Source organism: Caloenas nicobarica, chromosome 1 (assembly GCF_036013445.1).
Source record: "Caloenas nicobarica isolate bCalNic1 chromosome 1, bCalNic1.hap1, whole genome shotgun sequence".
In the NCBI taxonomy this organism is placed as follows: Eukaryota; Metazoa; Chordata; class Aves; order Columbiformes; family Columbidae; genus Caloenas; species Caloenas nicobarica.
The window spans coordinates 67,826,038-67,847,296 of NC_088245.1; the positions used below are offsets into that span (position 1 = coordinate 67,826,038).

Genomic DNA, 21,259 nt, shown 5'->3' on the forward strand with positions numbered 1-21,259 from the left:
TTATGCCAATAGTAAAAAAAAAAAAAAGCAAGCAAGCTTTGTTTTCTCACAGCAAGACAAGTAGTCTGCTATAGGACACAGCACTGTCTTCAGTGTCAGGGCTTCTTTCTGGTCCAAAATAAGTCAGCCTACCAATAGGTTAAGCCTCAGATGAACATTCTTGTACCTACAGGTCCTCAAAGGCAACATGCTGCAACACAAATGTATGTTCAGAAAGCTTTTCTTCCCCCTCAGTCAAAAATCAGTATTTGTCATCTCAGACACAATTCCATTAAAAACCAGACCAGACAATTTCATGACTCTTGTAAGGGGAAAAGGTACCTAAGCCTCATCACACTGGATTTAAAAGGTAGGATTTGCGCATATATATATATATATTTGTATACATATTTAATGCCAGGATCAATCAAACACTATGGAAGAACCAGATCCTGCACAAAGCTCCTGAAGAAAAAAGATTTTAATCTCTGAATGGTGGTAGTTTATGTGCTGACTTGTTTTAATCTCAGAAACAAGTGACAAAAAGTATCAGAAGAAATGCATGGCACTGTATTCTTTGGAATCCACACCAACATATAATTAGAAGACCATCTGTTCTCAAAATGTAACAACCCAAGGTAGCTGGTACCTGATCATCTGACAAGAAGGATCAAAAATCCATAAGCTTAACATCAAACGTATTTTCTCATGTAGAAGGCCTGCGTCTCTGAAAAGTGCAGACAGCAAAAGAAGTATTTAGTGAAGTGCTTACTCCTTGATAGTGCTGCTCATTAGAACATGATGATGATGTAGTATGTACTGGCCAGGAAAAAATGCAACCATGCTTCACTTTGATACAGATAACCAGTGAGGCTTAGTTAATTTTGGACTACCATCTCTTCCTTGCTTGTTTTTCCCAGCCTAGGCTGTGTCCCTGCTTCCCTCCCCAGCCCACCAGAGCAGAGATGTGAAGGGGAAGGAAAAGAAGATAAGAAGCAGGAGGAGTACCTCTGTAGAAGCAGAAATGCACAGCAACACACTACAGAACCTGACAACAATGCAGGTATCATACAGCAATAGGCATTTTTTTAAAAAGTAGAACCTCTCTGCTATATTTGCAGAGCATTGAAAAAGATATTTTTATTGGACAGCCAGTCTCTATCCCTTTCTCCATCCCTCAATAAAGAGTGTATTTCGTTGTGTTATGAGATTAGAACAGCCACCACTCCTGTGACCTGGTCTTATTTGATGTGCTTGCAATGAACTGCCCAAGATCATTAGGAAACTACAAACTGCCTTTAAATTCCGTTCAATGTTGTGGAGTCAAATTCCGGAAGAATCTAAGTGCCTCCAAACAATTGCTCACCCTTGTTGGCTTATAATGTTTAATTTCCAAAATAGTGACAACAATCACTAGATATTAAAAGCAATCCATACAGGAACTGCAGGCAGCATAGAGCGGCAAGGACTAAATATTTTTTTTCTCTGTTTCAAGGAGATCCTGGACCAGTGGCCCCTACTCAGGGAAGAGCAAAAGCAGCCCCCTGTGCACACACTTGAGTCATGTAAATAACAATAGGCAAAAGTAGCAGTACGTACATTTTTTGAAAAAATTAAAAGCTTGTAGATAGATTAATCAACACTTTAAATGCAAGTCATCAAAATCTTAGGTTTACAGATGATAGTACATTACTTAGCATTCCAGTTTACAAACGAAGCTGCTAAAATTAAACTGAAGAAGCCAGTCACATGGTATTTATTCCTGTAACTGTTATACATAAGTTTAACTCCTCTGATTTCTAACGCAATGATCACCAGAAGCACTCTTAATGCTGTTCTACGCCACTATTTTGGTATCTGGTCATGGTCATTTCAATGAGCACACAAGCAATAAGACAACTCTGATGCTTTTGGGGTTTGTTTTGGTAGGTTGATTGTTTTTCGTGTGTGGTGGGGTTTTTTTGTAGGGAGGGATCTGCTGTGTTGTTTTGGGGTTTTTGGGTCGTTTGCTTTGGTTTTGTTTGGTTGGGTTTGGGTTTGTTTTTGTTTTTTAAAAAAAATCCAGTCTCTTCCTAGGATGAATCCATAAGACTTTCTTAATGGAGGTCAACTGACAAAAATTCAAATTATTATGAGACTGAGGACTTCCATGGATTCTTTCTTTTCTTGATGGTTTAAATACTGACTCTACAATTGCAAAACATGATGCTTACTGGTGTGCTCTGATTTCTCCCAATGAATACAGAAGTTTTTGGTGCTTAGTCCAGGGTTATAAATAGAAAAAATAGCATAGTTCCCTCAGGTTAAATAAAGGAAAACAGACAATTTAATATTCTTTGGAAGCAAAAGTGACTGTACAAAACACAATACAACAACAGGGCATGACTGAGTTACAAAGCATTTCAACAGTAAAAAGAATGATCACTAAATCAAGGCAGAAGGGGGTGTGATTTACTACAATCTATAAGTTAGAATGGAGCTTTACAAAAAAACTGATCATCGCTACTTGCTTCTCAAGGCTGCTAATATAACCAAAAAATCCATTTCTGTTTTGCAGTCCAAGGTACTACTACTTAAAACACTAAGCAAATCACTCAGATATAACAACTGGTATCAACACAGATGGAAACTAATTACACTTTGGCCTTCTGCTTTTTTCCACTACAAAAGGTGAGTCTAGTCTTTTCGAGAGGACTCAATATAAATCTGCAAATACTACCATGTGGATTATATGAAACTAAATTTCGCTGAAAAGACTTTTTTCTTCTATGATCTAGAAATTGTTATCTTCAGATGAAAAAAAATGAGATACAATTATAATCCGCTATCATTTTGCGCATGCAGTCATTTTTCCCTCTGTTCATCAGATTATGCCAAAAATATATAGAAAAAACTACAAAGCATTATCTATGCAGGAAAAAAATAGTGTAATCCCAAATAGCTACGCTTACCTGCTGACAAACCATTGTAATCTGATTTCTGTTGAGGAGCTCACATCAACACAAATCACTATTACAAAAAACACTGGTATTTTATTGTGTTCACTAAACACAACTGTATATACAAAATGAACCAAGTTGTACATGGTAATATCTAGAGCACTATCAAGTTTATTCTCTTTTTCCCCCCTCCTGCCAGCTAAGGCTGAAGTGGCATTTCACAATATTTCTTTAATTACTAATTCAGATAGCTGGGATGACTGCTCTTCATAAGTTATCCAACACAGGAATCACTTTCAGAGTACAAAAATGTCTCCTCTAACTCTTTTGGTCTCTAGCTCTTATCTCAGAAGACAGATAGATAGATAGATCGATCGATCCTAAATACAAAAGTTTCTCCGTCTTACTGATGTCTTAAGCATTACACGAACTGTTAAAAGGATCTTACATACCTACTTTGCTGAAAAAAATATTCTTTCCAACAATCAGTTTAGTCATAGCAGCCTATTCTGCTGTATCATCTTCAAGTCTATGAGGCTTTCTCATACCATCAAATTGAAAAGAGTTTAAGAAACTCAGGTTTTGGCCTTGGAGGCATACACGAAAACTGGCATATGTATTACTAGTACAATTTCAAACCTTTTTCCATGGACTGGCAGTTCCATCAAAATGCTCCCCTCGTTTCTACTTAAATCAATACCACAGAGCATAAGAAAGACACATGAGAATATCAGATTTGGTATTAAAAAACTATAATATCAGCACAAGACTGCTGCTAAAATGAACTATAATGTAGGGGTACCTCTGTGCTCCTGCTATCATCTATTATTTTTCAACTTCTCGCTGTGTCAGTAAAAGACAGTTCCTAACCAGAGCCTTACACGGTTCCAGGATACCTTGTTCAAACTTTAGAAAGTAAGAATACTTAAGGGAAAAAGTAACTCAAACACCAGAATTACAATAATCCTGAAAGAGACAATGGCTTCTAGGGAAATACAGTAACATAGACACCACTTTTCAGGAATATACATACTGAAAGGTGGAATAATACACTGCAACCCGAGGCAGGAGTGTCATGTCTGAATAGTCTCAATACACAGCGGGCAAAGAATTATAGAATAAAGAGTCTGCTATTTAAAGTTCTGCAGAATTTAATCCCTCTACCAGCTTAATAGCAAAAAAGCACAGTTAAACTACAAGTTCAACAGTACCACTGACATCATCCTTTTTATTGCAAGCTGCTCTTAAGTTAGTAATATTGCCCTTGTATGTTTAATAGATCAAGTAGAGACCAGCTGTTCAGCCTATGCTACAGTTCAGAGCAACTCAGTCTCAGAACAGCAGCACCCAACACATTTAAGAGGATAATACATGGATGACTATATTTTTAGAAGTGAGATGCTCATTCCATGCTACTATGAAATGGAGAGTACCTCCGACTCTGAAGAAAAACACTGATGGAGTACACCCATCACACTTCTCCATCACAATAAAGCAGAACGTTCTTCAAGTGCTTACCCCAAACAAAGTGAAATTCCTTTCAGAAATATTTTCTTGGTTAAACTCTCTCAGTCAGACATTCACAGCTTCTAACCACAAGAAGACCACAAAAATACATCAAAGAAAGAAGATGTTTTCAGCAGTACCACAGTATTTCAGGCTGTAACATAAATCTGATCTTAAACGTAGATCAGTCAAATGTGGGAAATTTCAATGTAGGGCGTTAGACATCAAATTTGCATTGCACTACTTATTTTAAGAGACAATCACCTTGCCATAAGCAAGCTTCAACTGAGAGGAGCTCCTTTGTTCTTGAGTTTCGCATAGTCCACCGTAGTCCAATTTTTAGAGAAATTATTTCTATCGAAGTACAAAAAATATTCAGCGTCTTTACTTCCCTTTCCTGGCTTCTAATGAAGGGGTTTCAAGGGAAACTTCAAACCACATACACTAAAAAAAAAAAAACTTTTTCCACTCAGAAAAATACAGTTCCTACCAAAGCATGCTGAGGAGAGTGCCACCACGTCAAAAACGAGCTTCTGTTTATTGGCTCCAACAGTTCCTCCTTGGATATGCATGGGTTTGTTAACCTTTGAGAAATCATTTGCACTCTCCTTTTGGCTTCTTGCAAAGTGTAATTGGTTAACTAATCCACATTGCACTGAAAAAGTATTTTTCCAAGAACCTGTAGTATCTACAGAGATACTTTCCATGTTTGGTTTTGAGCTCTTCAAAATGAGATGACAATTACATTCCCCATTTACAAAAAAAAAAAAAAAAAGGATTTTCTGGCTCTTCAAGTCAGTAACAAAGGATGAAAATAAAGTTCAGCATATGCTACACTCCACAGCCATAGTATTTGCTCAGAGTGGCTGATGAACACAGCTGTGCTACACCATAAGTGATGAAACACCACAACTGAGCAAGACTGAAGCACCCTCAACCCAAGCAAGATCTATATAGGTGTATCTGCATGACATTCTCAGTATTATATCCAAGATATCTCTGCTACCTGTTGCCCTAAAAAGACAACCAGACAAAAAGAGATGTGACTGCCTCAGGACAGGGAGCATTGCTCTTTAATCTACCTATTCATTCTCTGATCTTTATCGAATCCAGAAAACTTCTTGGGAATCAGTAAGCAATACATCAGTAATTTTGATTTACTTGCACATGTTCCCATGAAATGGGAAAGAAAACCCAAAGACACCAGTGCATTTTTCACAGGTGGCAGTCAACCAGAGCTCACAGTTTCACACATTTTTAACTGCCAAAACCAAGAGACAAGTCAATCAAAGTTGAGGTGACAAGAACAGCAATCAAAAAAAATACAATCAGGGACAATCAAGTGTGGGTAAAGATAATTATCAGATAATGGCATGAGTCATCTTGGCTTCATGAGTTGAGCAAATTTTTAATCAATGCATTCAGCCTTAGCTAAACTTAATATAAAGCCAAGTTCTGCCCATGTGAGAAGTCTTTATTAAAAGTGGTGTGCTGAAATACTCGTATTGAGTCTAAAACAACAGATCCTGCAATTATACCGGAACTCATTTTATAGGGAGGCTGGTGGGGCAACGAAGAGATTTTTCTGGTCCCCCAACAGGTCAGAGAAATCCCTTGTTCACTGTCTAAACAGAGATGGCTGTTTAATTACAGTAAATCCTACTAAACTGATCTTCCTTATAAAGGGCTGAAGTGACCAACCCCAAAAGGCTATAGAAGATATAATGAATTCAGAGTTTAATTAGGACACACTGTTAGCTAACTATAATCTATTAATTAGCATTCTTAGTTTTTACAGCTCATTGCAATAATATCCTTTTACTTTTAAATTGCACCCTTCTTTTTTTGGACCCAAGTTATACAATTCTACCAATGTGGCAGTAATTATAGTGATTGCCTAGAGAACAGTGGCCTGGAAATATCTGTAAATGTTTTATTAGGGGATAAAGGAAAGAAAAAAAAAAAAAAAAACACAACCAAACCACAACTCAGATCAAGGAATCACTGTTCTCCAATCTATACATACTTAGTAACTGCTTAATCCATTCTAAACCATACATTCCTTGCATTTTTCTTGCAAGATTTCTACAGCATCCTCAAATGTCAAAACTGATTTCAGAAAATGTTATTATATTCCAAGACATTATCTTCAGTATGAAAACAGAACCCAAAAATGAAAATAATTTGAGAATTAAAATACTTGCCTGCAGCTGAAATACAAAGATCATCAGAAAGTTGAGCGAATGGTATTCCATGTATTCATTATACTGGTACCATACCCCTATAACTAAAATTTTCACTGGATTACTCCTTCTAAGGAAATCCTACTTTTGTAATAAAAATTATCTAACTTAGGTTTTCTTCTCTCCAAGAAGACACATGAAAATGAATACAAAACATCACACACATTAACAAATCTCATGTTGTGATACTTACCATTCAGTAATAATACAGCTACAAAAAGACATGACAAATCCCTTAAATTATTTCATACAAACTCAGGAAAAACAACTTACTTTCTTCCACTCAGTTATTTAAAAAGTAAAAAGAAAGTTGCAGACAGCTTCAGTGTAGCAGATTATCACAAACCAAAAGGAATCTACTATTTAAGACAGCTCACCTGAAAGTAGAATCTAACATGTCAAGTACTACCAGCACTGTTTTTTTCCTCCAGCAGTTTTCCTCTCCCCTTCACCTTCTAAAGCAAAACTTTAAAAAAGCGCTGCCTAAAATAGCAAGTATACCATAAGAACTCCAAGAACAAGATCACACTTGAATTATGGAAACCATTTCATGAAACTTTCTTGGATATTTTAAAAACTCCATAGGGAAAGTAATTTTGTCATGGTGAAAGCTGACTTACATTTCAGGAAGCTTTTGTGGAGTTGGACACTGGCCCTGTTTTCCATAAGAGTGGTGAGGTTTCTTACCAGGGAGTCAAGAGAGATATCTAACCCACATTTGGCCAGAAGCAACTAAACAGGAGGACACAAACTCAAAGACAAGTAATTACTTCAGGATTAAGCTAGCAAGAAGGTCTAGGTGGGAAAATTAAAAAAATAAGCTTTTAATAAGTAACGCTGACTACAAAGAGACCTCAATTTTAATCAGCCTCTCAGTTTTATTCTAATCTAGGGATGTTTTTAAGAGGGACAAGACAAATGAACCAGACACCCAAGATTCTCTGTTCCTCTGCCTATTCTCAGACTAGCCAGACCACAACAAAAAAACTGTAGGGTGCTTTATGACAGTTGCATAACAAGATATGCCCAGCTAATGACAAAAGAACAGATGAGCAGGTATTAAAGTGTTACTTAAATGTTGCCACGAAAACAATTTATATCTCTTTGTGAATACTACAGGTCTAGATGTTTTAACTGGAGCTCTAAAATAAGACCAGTGCAACGTGAACTTTGTTTTACTGGCAATCTGTCAACATTCAGCAACAGTTCAGTTGTATTTGGGGTCAGCAGTTAGTACATTCTGCATCTCAGAGAATGCTTCAAGAGGTAAGGGCTATAGAAATATTCATTATGAACAGGGTAAAATACTTCCACAAAAGGAAACTGAGTGCTTAGCGTCAGCCCTAGGAAAAAACTGCATGACACACAAGGAGAAATGAACACCGAAGACGTGGCTTACACGTCTGACCAGAAACATCTAAAAAGAGGCGTGCAAGTGGAAAACACACCTTATTAATACGAGTTACATGGGTAAAGCACCAATAAAATGTAGCTGCTTAAATGTGACATGCAAGTTCATTAAACTCATTTAATCATGCTACTGCACTAACACAACAGTGACATTAGATGACAAACCTGGTTTTCTTCTTGCAAAACTCTATATTGTTCCTTCCAAATGGTGATTTTTGAAGCTTCGTCTTTCCTCAGAGCTCTCTCCTTTTTTAACTCAGGACTCCAGAAGGTCTTGATACTGTTCATGGAAGAACTCAGCTTGCTTTCTTTCACCTCCACATCCTTGCGAAGCAGATCGTTTTCCCTCAACACTTCTTTGAGTTGTGTCTGCAGATCCATTATCGTGTTATCCCTGGCCTGGCGCAGCGAGTGAGGCACAGTGGATGCCATGCTCACCGGAGGGAGATGGTGCTCTCCAAATGCAATAGTATCACTGGCAACTCCACTACTGGCGATGTTAGGGCTGCTCCCCATTGCAGTCATCCTAACACCGTAAGGCAGACGCCCCCCGGATCGGCCCAAAGTCATGGTGCTTTTTGGGGTGTCTGCACCCACGTTCTCATGGTCACTTAGATACATAGGGCCAGACGTAGCATAGGCAGCGTTTAAGGACTGAATATTTTCCATAGAAAGGGTTTTCCCACTGCCACCCGCAGTACTACTCCCAGAACTGCCTCCTGTGCTGTTGGTTCGACGATGGCCCAAGCGTGGTGACCGTGGCAGCCTTGGTGAACGCCCGGGACTCTGGTTGCTTGGCTCCACCTTACCAACTGACCGAGCACTTCCATACATGATTAAGCTAGTGGTGTGAGGCAATTAGATAGGCATAAATCAGGAATGAGAGAAATCCTGTTAAGTTCTTCAATGGTTTTAAGTCAGCTTAAGGCCAATCACAACTTGTAACAGATCCAGTTGTCCATCTTTGAAGTCAGGTGCTCACGATGTTCAGGACCATATCTGTACCAATAAAAATAACATATTAAAAACTGTATAAATAAAAATAACATATTATACACCTAGTTTCTCACAAAATATTTTGTCCCACATTAGAAAAAGGAAGTATTCTACTTCCTTTACACTTCAGCACCTTTTCAGTTCCCACTCAAAAATAAGCAATCTTTTATTTAAACTCAAATATGGAACTCCTATTCTTGCTCTTCTGATCTTATTGCAGTAAAGAGAGAGAGGAAAAAAAGAACCCATCAGTTTTCAAGCCATAATTTGGTTGGTCATGACCGGAATTCTACAAAAGTCATCTAACATTTTTTCCTGTTTCTGACAGGCCCTAATTCCTTACCTGTTACCCTTCTGAGTAAGAGAGACAATCAAAATTTAAAGCCCATTCAGTAGTATTTTTTTTTTCCTTCAAGCACTGCTACCTTTTGTAGGACATAGATTCTAAACCTTGTTTTTGTGAAAATGATCCTGCAAGTGGGAAGGGCAGACAGACTGACATGATTCTTATTATGATCTTGACCAGGAGGCCCCGTTCATGTTGCTGTCAGATCTCCTTTAAACTCAGAACCGAAACAAAAAAGAATCACGAAATCATTACTGACAACAAAGCTTAGGCAAGTGTAGATACAACTCTGAAAGAACAGTAATCACACAGCAATGGGACCAGTGAGGTTAAGAGGAACAAGAGAATCACACAAGCACTGAAAACTGGATCCAGTCTCGTATTTTCTCTTGAACTGGGATTCAGCCCTAAGCATGACTTAAACCTTTGTTCATGTTAAGCAAAGACTTCAATCAAAATATCCTTCTCATTAACCAGCTCAGATTAATTCTATTAAATAATATCATTCCAGCAGCAGGGACCTCTTAAAACACAGACCATGATGACACCATCACGTGGCAGTTCCTCCTCCCCCTCTGCTTTTTCTTTAAACAAGAACTCTGGCAGCATATGCAATAAAATTCCTTATTTTTGCACTGTAACATTATGCAATTGTACAAGGGTTAGAAGGTAACTCTTTAGTACAGGGGCACTGGGCTGAGGCCACTGTTAGTAGTCAAGACCTAGTAAAGGAGCAAGAAACAGGGATTAAATCTACTCTTGTGACTCAACTACTACAGTGTAGAACTACTTCCTCTACACAGTTCTCACCTTTTTTTTTTTAATTTATTTTTCCAGTGTAAACTATTTCAAGTCACTGTTGGGCTCAACTGAAGTAAAAACTAGAACACTGAAACATTCCCAATCTGACCACTCTCCATTAGATGAAAGAATACCATATGGTGTCCAAAGAGCAGCAGCATCTTATACATCCCAATGTCTTTCTTTCACACCAGCTTTCATCCAGTCTCACCTTCTGCTCAGAAGTTAGGTTAGGCAATATTAGGAATCAATTTTTTCAAGCCCTATGCCATGTTTGCAAGATAATAATTGGGCAAGCAGATGAAAGATTAGGCTTAAAAGAGGAATACACTTACAAAAGAAGTAGTAAAAGAGGGTGGAAGAGACGAAAAAAATAATATTGAAAAAAATGCTGGAAAAGAGTAGAAAGAAAAAAACCAAAAGCCTAATGAAGAAAAGATACATCATTTTTCCTTTCAGCAACGAGTTAGTATACAAAAAGATACAACAAGAAATACTTTTTAAATGTTTAATTTAAGTTTTAAATGGAAAACAAGATCGGAGTCAGCCAGCATTTTTTCATTTTCACGTTATTTCATAGAAGAAACAATAGCATCAGTAATTGTAAAAGCTTATGGAAGATAATAGCAGTTTGTGAGCAGTCCTCAAGAAGTTCAAGTGCTCACTCTGTTTCACCTTCTTTTTTTTAAAATGACAATCAAAGCTATCAACAATATTGCTATGGGATATTTTAAAACAGATATCTAAAGGAAAATAGGCCAAGGAAAGATACCAGCTGCATTAATAACTGAAGTTAGCTACCAAAACACCACCAGATTATTTATTTTAATACGAGTTACAAAAAAGACATTTCTTCTATTTCACCTACATATCCTTATGCTAAACAGTACAGAAATATAAACTATGTAACAAAGTCTGCAGTGTTCCACTGGAGTTGATTCAATAAGCAAGACACTGTGTCCCAGATCTGGAAGAAAAACACTTCTTGCAAATAGGAAAGCTATTTCAGACTAATCTCACTGTTCGAGATATCAAAATGCTAAAAATGCTGCTGTGACACCACTTGAGCACTCAAAACAAGTCAGATATCATTTCTTAGACACTACATAAAGTACATTCAGCTGAGAGCTAGCATTCGCAAGGATTCTCTTGAAAATTAATCCAAATAACAGCACTTAATTCATTTGCTAGAAATGCACAGCAGTAAATCAGTGCAAACACTAATTCCCTTAACAGTTTTAAATTAGTTTAACTTGAAGTGAAAGATCAGACAAGTTTTACTCTATGCATTTTAGTTAAAGCACTCTCCCCAAAAAACATTAAGTTTAAATTTTGCTACAAGTACATTACTGTTGCATGCCGAAGCATCACCTGGTGAAGTGCTTAACAACATCCGAGAAGTATAGAAAAGATTTCTAATGAGTTAATCACCCCCAAAACGGAAAAGTGTAATTTAAACTCACGAAATTGCTTTCTCCATGCTTTAGCTAACATTTCGTTAAACTATTAATAGCTTTTTGAAGAATGAAAGTGACTGGCGTCCTTGACAGCAAAGCAGTTTCCCAGGCAGCTGAGAGGAGCTGGTACCGCAGCAGATGCTGTGCAGTCTCCTCCACCTTACGTGGATATACCAGCCCTGTGCCAACTCAGCTCTAAGCTTTGGTTCACAGGTAGGCACCATCCCCTCTGTTACTCCAGAAAAAATCAAATTATTCAAGCTATGAAAGCCACCTGCTAGAACTAGCTGTCGATTAGGGTTACAGAAAGGATTCCCAGAGCAGACACAGACGTGAAACTCGGGGGAAAAACCTCTGCCATCACCACTACATACTACACTGCACTCACTTTTCAAAAGCAAAAACCAAACAAAATCAGTAGATTAAAAAAATAAAAAGTCTTTGGAAACAAGCAAACATAACCCTCTAGTATTTCTCTTGAATTAAGAACTTTCATTACACCACTGATAGACTTGAAATTTGCAAATATTCCAAATACACCCTTCCAACCATAGAGCCACTTTCAGTATTTTCACTGACACAGAGATAAGTTATGGTTCAACAGAAATTAAAAAACAAACAAACAAACAACTCCAACCACAACACATTGAAGTTACAAGATAAATCTTAACTTTTTTCTTCCCCCCTAGTTTTTTTTACCAGTAGCATTTTTCACTGGCTATTTCACTTTTTTGCTATTAGGAATCTATAAGCAGAAGCAGACATTAAGATAGACAATTCACACTAGGAAAAACATATTTCATCCTGGAAACAGTGAAGGAAGTGACAGAAACACTTTTTCTCATTCACAATACCAATTAATCATGAAGAAAAAAAGAGTTCTAGTTTCCTTCCAGGAGTCCAAGCAAAATTACATTAAAGATTTCTTTCAGATAGCAACATAACCAGAAAAGTTAAAGTTTTTCAATATTCTGACCCACACTAGCATTCTACTAGGATCTCAGAAGTATGATCTCTCATAGAGTGATTTAGGTTGGAAAAAGATCTTTAAGATCATCACATCCAACTGTAAACCTGACACTGCCAAGTTCACCTCTAAACCACATCCCCTAAGCGCCACATCTACACCTCTTCTAAACAACTCCAGGGATGGTGACTCCACCACTGGCCAGCCTGTTCCAATGCCTGACAACCCTTTCCATGAAGAAATTGTTCCCAATATCCTATCTAAACCTCTCCTGGCACAACTTGAGGCCATTTCCTCTTGTCCTATCACTTGCTACTTGGGAGAAGAGACCAACACCCTCCATGCTACAACCTCCTTTTTCAAGTAGTTGTAGACAGCGATAAGGTCTCCCCTCAGCCTCCTTTTCTCCAGGCTAAACAGCCCCAGTTCTCTCAGCCGCTCCTCATCAGACTCGTGCTCCAGACCCCTCACCAGCCTCGTCGCCTCCTCTGAACTCTTTCTAGTGAGAGGCCCAAAACTGAACACAGGATTCAAGGTGTGGCCTCACCAGTGCCGAGTACAGTGGCACAATCGCTTCTCTAGTCCTGCTGGCCACACTATTCCTGATACAAGCCAGGATGCTGTTGGCCTTTTTGGCTACCTGGGCACACAGCTGGCTCATGTTCAGCCAGCTGTTGACCAACACCCCCAGGTCCCTCTGCCAGGCAGCTTTCCAGCCACTCTTCTCTGAGCCTGTAGCGTTGCCTGGGGTTGTTGTGACCCAAGTGCAGGACCCGGCACTTGGCTTTGTTGAACCTCATACAGTTGGCCTCGGCCCAAGGGTCCAGCCAGCCCAGATCCCTTCGTATGGCCATCCTACCCTCCAGCAGGTCAACACTCCCACCCAACTTGGTGTCATCTGCAAACTTAGTGAGGGTGCACTTGATCTCATCATCCCAATCACTGATAAAGAAATTAAACAGAACTGGCCCCAATACTAAGCCCTGGGGAACACCACTTGTGACCAGCTGCCAACTGGGTTTGATTCTGTTCCCCACAACTCTTTGGGCCCGGCCATCCAGCCAGTTCTTTATCCATCGCAGAGTATACCCACCCAGACCATGAGCTGCCAGGAGAATACTGTGGGATACGGTGTCAAAGGCTTTACTAAAGTCTAGGTAGACAACATTCAGGTAGCCTTCACCTCATCCACTAAGTGTGTCACCCTGTCATGGAAGGAGATCAGGTTGGTCAAGCAGGACCTGCCTTTCAGAAAGCCACATGCTGACTGGGCCTGATTGCCTGGTTGTCCCGTATGTACCACATGATGGCACATGCAGGATGATCTGCTCCATAACCTTCCCTGGCACCAGGGCCAGACTGACAGGTCTGTAGTTGCCCAGATCCTCCTTCCAGAGAACCTATCCTATTTTCCACTAGGCCAAAATGCAGTACTATTTCTTTTTTCCTCCTCTACTAAGACCCTACATTTAGTCACAAATAAATAATCCCTTAACCTTACAGGATGGTGGCAACCACAAGGAAGGCTGTACTACTGTGACATGAATGTATTGAACATTTTTCCCCTTGTAAACTCTCCTGTAGGTTTCAAAAACCTTTGGTCCTTTCTGCCAATACAGGAACAATTACAAAGAACGAACCTATAAATGGCTATTCAAAGCAGCACGAAAGCTGCTAACTCCTGCGTCAGAACCTAGGATGCCGAAAGAACAGTAAAATGCAACCTGCACAACTTCATGCAGATTTATTTATAAGGCAGTTACGAAGTGACAGAGGGCAGGAACAGGTACAATAGTCTTGTCAAATGACCTGGTGGGTTTCAATAGAAGAGATTTACTGAGGCATAGTAGGAATGTAAGAAATTCTGGAGGGTTCAGATTAAGATCAACTTCAGGATAAAGAATCTAATAAAATGAGCTGTATTTATCAACGCTGTCACACTCACCCCCATATCTAGCATTTTATGTGAACGAACAGCTCAGAAAGCAGACATTGCTGGCTACAGCTGACAGAAAATGGAAGATTCATTAACACAAAGTTTTGTTAACCTCTGGAAGATCTCTCTGTCGTATAAATATATGATGCCTTCCATATCCCCCTCTAGTCTACCACAACTACTGATACTCCAGTAACTACCTCTAGGTTAAGTAAACAAACCAAATACAGAAAAACATACTGCAGAAATACAAGAAAAACCCTGCTTACATTTGTTAAAACAAAAAGAATTTAGAAATAACTTCTGCAGCCTTCAGCAAGTAACATTTCCTCTGAATTTCTTTTCTGCAGTTTCTGTTCAGGACTGACACCAGTTGACAGATAGTAAGATCTACAGAGTCAACTCCTTACTAGCGTCACTGCCAGATAGTCAGGAATGGGGCATTTTGATCATGAACTAGGCAGGCAAGCACATCTCACAGCACCGTGACCCCTCAGTGCCTCCCATCAGCACAATGGAAGCCACATACCCAGCTTCCAGAAGACTGAACTTTTTTGTAGCACGATTCCTGTCTGCACAGGGAAAGCTCTGAATGTCAGTTTTATAACAGCAACAGAGAAGTCAGCCTTTACAAGAGACGTCTTCATCTGATAAAGCAGTGTAGCAGACACATTAGACTTCATTAACAGAGGTAGCAATTGTGCACATTTTCATAATTCACATTCACATAGTTAATCACAAATAAGTACAACTAGATTAAACAGTAGGACCTGGACTCCAGAACAGAGCAGGGAAGAGGGGGTGGGTGAAGAAGATGGAATTCCAAAACAGAAAAAGCTTATACTCCAGTAAGACCCTGCCAGATATCTTTACCCTGAAATTCAAATAGTGGATATAATGAGAGAGTAGACAAGATTCACAAGAACTTAGAGATGTAATAACCAAGACCAAGAGAAAAATTGAATTCCTGTTACTTTCTGGTGGACATCACGATTACAAAAGTGACAGCTGCTCTGTTACTTTATACCAAAAATGTTAAGCATCTGTCTTAGGACTATATTGTAGATTTTAGGTTTGACTAGTTTTGGAAGGTAAGAGAGCTCACCACTTTTCATGTTAAATTAATGACTGTTACACAAAAAAAGGACAGAGGAAAGTTTACTTTGGAAATGGTTTGCAAGCCAGCCAATGCTGGAAACAAGGCATTGAACCCAGGGAATTCGGGGTTGTTTATCCATATCAAAATATTCTTATCCTCATGGCCTTAACAGCAAGAAAGCAAACGGGAATAATTAAATTAAGATATAAAGAAGAAAAAGAAAAAAAAGTAACTGTTCACGTTATGATTGATTCTCATTCCTAGATAGAACATGAACAGATGTCCAAGCACCAACATCTGTTTCTGTCCAATCCTTTTTAAAAGCTTTTTTTTTTTTGGTGGTGGTGGTGTTTGTTTGTTTGTTTGTTTTAAAGTAAGTTCACCTACTGGTACATCTGCCAAGTTCACTGAAAGTAACAGTGCTCTTGCTCTGTCTCACTGAACATGAGAAGGGAACCGATTCATTCTCTGCCATATACACAGAGAAACCTTCCCAGAAAAAAAAAAAAAAAACAAACAAACAAAAACAAAAAAAAACCAAAAACAAACAAAAAAACCCCCCCACAACACACACCACTCAAAAATCCCTGACAATTTTTATGTGACTAACATATTGAAAAAACATGTTTTGTAAAAGGTAGGCCATCAACCCTAACATTTTGAGGAAAAACCCATCAGTCATTTGTCCAAGGAGTGTTTTGTTTCTAAACGAAAATTGACACTCTTGTCAGACACCTTTTAAATAGAAAGGTTAACATAAACAGTACATATACACTTCAAATCACCACAGAACACAGAAACGACCTGATTATCTGTCCTTTTTAGACATCATTCTATTTCCCTTTTTTCTCTCCCATTCCTGCTAGATATGTCATCCAGAGTACACTATTCACAAGTCTCTAAACAAAACCCAGAAACATTCATCAGCTTCCAAGTTAATTTGTACATTACTGCAAGTATACATTTCCTTTCAAGAGATCCACTTGCTCCACAAGGAGCACATGAATAAGGTGACAGAACACACTCTACTCTGTAACAGCTTCTTTGCAAAAGCAGTTTTAACTGATGTCAGGTTTTGTTTCTTATAATTCCCTATTCCTTATAAGTCTTGCTATCAGCATAAAGGGTACATTTGTACCACCACAGCTTCATTGCTCTGTATCTTCTTTCCCCAAAAAAACAAGACCACAAAAAGAAAAAGGCTGGCTATTATTATAAAAATGCATGCATTTCAGCTAAATCTTTATTTACTAATATTTATATACACTCTGTGATATACCACTTGCTTATAAGGATTTTTTTCCTAAAGCTCTGGAGGTTGGCATCAACTTGAGGCAGAACATGAGGTGCTCCTGATATTTCTAAAGGCCTTACACCTCATCTCACTTGTCAGACTAAAATGATTCTACGCACAGTATACTCAATTAACCTGGTCACTAAATTTGGGTGCATGAGCAAGTTCTTTCCCTTTGTCAGGTTGCTGCGTACCCGTAGAAATTTTCCTGTCTTCCTCCACATACTGGGGTACATATTTCTTAACACTATCTGGACATCACATTTAAAGGCTTCCCAGGTACGGCAGAAGTCTTGGACACTGTTCAAGCACCTGTTCTCTCTGACAGCTTTAAGACCGGCAGTGTTGAATTTGTTAAGGGATGATTAGCACATGGAGCAGATATGTTGTGGACCATTCTCAACTGCTTGTCCTTGCTTGGATTTACCAGGGATTGGACCCAATGACCCACATGGTCCCTTCTCTGTCATACGTTCTTAACGCTAACACGTGTAGGCAGGCCGGGTAGGTGCTGCAGGATTTGTTTTGTGTAATGACTGGGAGATGATTATAATCTCTAAATTTAAAGCAGAGATGAGATAAACAACAAAAATCATCATGTGTCTTCTTTTCTTTTTTAAAAAAGTCCACAACACAAAAAGCAACAGGAGTCGGAAGATGCACATACACTTCCTACTGATGAATGGATTAAAGTAACTCTCACTCTTCTAATTACCTGGAAGACTGAAGACATGTGGACATTAATTTTCTATGACTGTATCGCTAAAGAGTTTATAGCCTGACTTTTCAGAGTATACAGTCAGTAAATACTATGTGTTTGCATGCACGGTGGTTTCTCTGTTCACCCTAAATGGCATGTGACCAACAACCAACTTCCCAGTAGTGGAGTCAGTAAGAAACACAATCCTAAAAGCGATAAGGATACTTCGAAAGTATCTATAAGCACTAATACTTCAGAAGTACCTATAAGCACTAATGAATCTGTGCAGACAGCTAGCCCAAACTCTCCGCAGGTAACATCACTGTGAAAAGCAAACCATGCTCTATCTACAGAACTTCCATCATAATCCTGCCCTGACAACGGAGTTGCATTAACGATATTGACATAACCCATGTACTAGAAAACATCACTTTTCTTAAATCAACATGGGATTTTCTAGGATCTTGTGCTCTACCACTGCCATATGGCAGCCCACTGTATGCCACAGAGTTAACTCTTGGCTTAAACAGGCACTAATTGATAGAATCCTCATCACCCAGTGCTCTTACGGCAGGGTAGCCAGCAAGGTTCAGGAACATGTATTGTTGTTTCTTGATTCTAGCAATCTCATTATTTAAAAAGCTGCATGCACGCATCCATACACTTCTGAGCATACCATACCTGGATAAAACAAACCAGACCTAAACATACTACAATTTTCAAGAGGTTTAGCCAAGTAAATGTAGTAACAAATCTCTCATACAAATCTCTCATACAAGAGAGGCTTTGGGGGGAACAGGCTTGAAAATAGGGAGGGGTGAGGGGAGGAGGGATAACAATGGGAGAGCATCCTGCTTCACAAAATAAGGAATAACAGCAAGGAACTCATGCACTGGTTACAATAGCATGGTGAAGCATTTCTATTTATACAGCAACACAGATAACTGCTACCAGGAATTGAGAAAGTGGCAGATTCATAAAAAAAACCGTAGGTCTCTTTCACGATCAAAATTTGCAATTCATTAAAAAGGTACAAGACACATAAATACCAAACCTGCTTTTTTTGCCAGTCAGGCCATTAGCCAGATGTTAGAGATGAAAAGTTATGTGAACAGAATCTCATAAAAGCTTGTGACAGGATCAAAGAAATAATGCTAGGACTTATGAAATACAAGATGCTTTAATACAGTCCAGGTAACAGAAACCCAGACTGAAGAAAACCTGTAACATCCTTACAGTGATTTGATTACAGCCAAATTTGTTTCTCCAAAAACATCAAGAAAGTTCAAATTATATCAAACGTTATGATAAACTCATGATTTACCCAACAGATCTCAAACTTTTTCCCAGTTGCAGCCCCTCTTGCAGCTTGATAGCATCAGACAATTGCAAATTTCTGGATGACATAGAAAAGTCACATACTTGACTATTCAGGGAACTGCTGTTCTGTGATCAAGTTCTGAACTATGCTTCCAGAACTGAACTGCATTCAGGACAGCTGCCTCGATTATTTAATAACTAGTGGTTTAGTCAAATACTTGATTACTGAAAAATTAGTGTACTACCAACTCTGCTCATACTAGCATGGTCAAGCTAGTGATTTTTCTCTTTAAATCTTACTTCATATGGCTGTGAGGGTGCTGACTCATAAGTGACCCTGAATTGGAGCACACATCTGAGTTGCTGCAGTTTTCAGTACAAAATACAGTAATGTGTCAGGCTGTAGCTTGCAGTAGCTGAGGAGGAGACGTATGTTCAACCACCTACTGCTATAGATGCAGTAACCTCCGGGAGCAAAGGAGGGCAGGCAGCTGGTGAAGGTTACTGCTGTAGACATCCGAGACGAATTGGCCATTGTTTAAGAATAACAACCCTGCAATCAAATTAGACTACTTTTTTTTTTTTTGTTACAACCTGTTGGATTTGGGGTAACATAACAGCTACAACCACCCTGCATACATCAGTGTGTCCCCAAAACGAGTTTGGATAAAGTGTTAAACGTACACTGTTCTTCAGACCAATTCTATTTCTATCCATTTGCTTTCATTCTCTTGGCTTCTGTACTGCTTTCTCCCACCGCCACCTCCATAGGTGTTTCTTTATGTGTTTTCTTCAGATCTCCTAATCTCTCCCATTTTCATTGGGGCTTGTTTCACTTTAAATCATTTCACACCATGTCGGCAAACCACAAGGTGAAATTCCAGCGTGCATGCAACATTCCGTGTAAAATAAATTGTATACTTCATCACTAAGATTTAGAGCTCACGATACAAACGAGACAGATGTGGAAAGACAGTAATTCCTGACACATGCTTCAGGATGGCAGCAGATTCAGAAACAAAGCATCGTGTCAGCTGACACTTACTTTGTAGCAGATGTAATAGAATAAATGAAACGTGATCGTTCAGCGTTCACATGGAGAAAAATAAAAAAAAAAAAAGAAAAAAATCCAACACCACCGCAAGGTCTAGGTAGAAAGATATGGGTCACCATTACCTCAGATGATGTGACTGAGACAACAAAAGCGAGCGCTTCCCAAGGACAGACTGAAGAAGTAGGGGCGGAAAAACCACAATACGGAACGCGAACGGTGAGAGCACACGGAGCTCCTGGACCGGGCAAACCCGAGCCCGCCCCGGCGCCCCGCAGCCCGCCCGCACCGCCGCCAGCAGTGCCCGGCAGGACGCGGGCCCGCTCGCCTGCTGCCGCCGGGCAGGGTCATGTGGCGTCCCCGCCGCTGTCCCCGCGGGCCGGGCAGCCGGACGGGGTCGGCCGGGGCCGGGCTGCCGCCGCCCAGCCCCCGGGCGGTGACAGCGTGCGCGGGGCCCGGTAGGGGCGAGGCCCCGCACCCCCCCTCCCCGGCCGCCTCCCCCGGCCGCGCCCGGGCGCCCCCTCTCTCCGGCCGACAGGACACGCAGCCCCCGAGGGAGCCGCCGCGGGACCCGGACCCACCTGAGCGGCAGCTCCCCGGCGACAGGCCCAGCCGCCGCTCGCCCCCTGCCCCGCCGCCGCAGCCCCTGCCCAGCCCGGCGACTGCTCGCAGCTACCGGCTCCCGCAGGCCCCGCCCCGCCCCTGGCTCCCCCCAGCGGCCGGTAGGAAACCTGAACAGCCCCCCCGCTCCGAGCCCCCGCACCGAGCGAGGCCCCTCACCTGCCTGTCAGCCCGCGGGGAAAGGGAGCGGGGAGCGGACGGTGGCGCCCCGGCCGGGCCGGGCCGGGCCGGGCCGGGTCGGGTCGGGTCGGGTCGGGTCCGCGCCCGTCGCCGCCTCCTCCGCCGCCTCTCGCGCGCGAGCTCCCCCGCTCCCTCCCGCGCCCCCGGCGCGAGGCACACAAGCCCCGCCCCTGCCGCCGCCGCCGCCGCCGAAGCGTGACGCGCGGCAGGCCCACCCTGCTACGGGCCGCGCGGCGTCCCGCCCCCGGCGCGCGCTCACAAGCCGGGGTTCCCTCTCCCTCCCCCTCCCCCTCCGCCCGGGGGCGGGCTCCTCCGGGCACCGCCCCGCCTGCCCCTCCCTTCCGCGAACGTGGGCGTGGCCCTCGGCAGCCCCGTCGCTACGTCACCTCCTAGCGCAGCCGCAGGAAGTTTGAC

General features: G+C 40.9%; 1 protein-coding gene across 6 annotated transcripts in view; it reads right to left on the reverse strand.

The window, feature by feature from the left end:
• ERC1 (ELKS/RAB6-interacting/CAST family member 1) overlaps window positions 1–21,004 on the reverse strand; it is a 294,674-nt gene extending 273,670 nt beyond the window's left edge. For 5 of the 6 annotated variants that reach the window (XM_065632425.1, XM_065632416.1, XM_065632397.1 and 2 more), the window contains exons 1-2: window positions 20,825–21,004; window positions 8,243–9,076 (exon numbers count right to left, since the gene is read on the reverse strand). In XM_065632425.1, coding sequence (XP_065488497.1) covers window positions 8,243–8,911 — 669 coding nt within the window. In that variant the 5' untranslated portion in view covers window positions 8,912–9,076; window positions 20,825–21,004. Of the gene's footprint in view, window positions 1–8,242; window positions 9,077–20,625; window positions 20,698–20,824 lie in introns of those variants that run through there. The other variant, XM_065632407.1, reaches the window with a different exon arrangement.
• Between the last annotated feature and the right edge of the window lie 255 nt (window positions 21,005–21,259).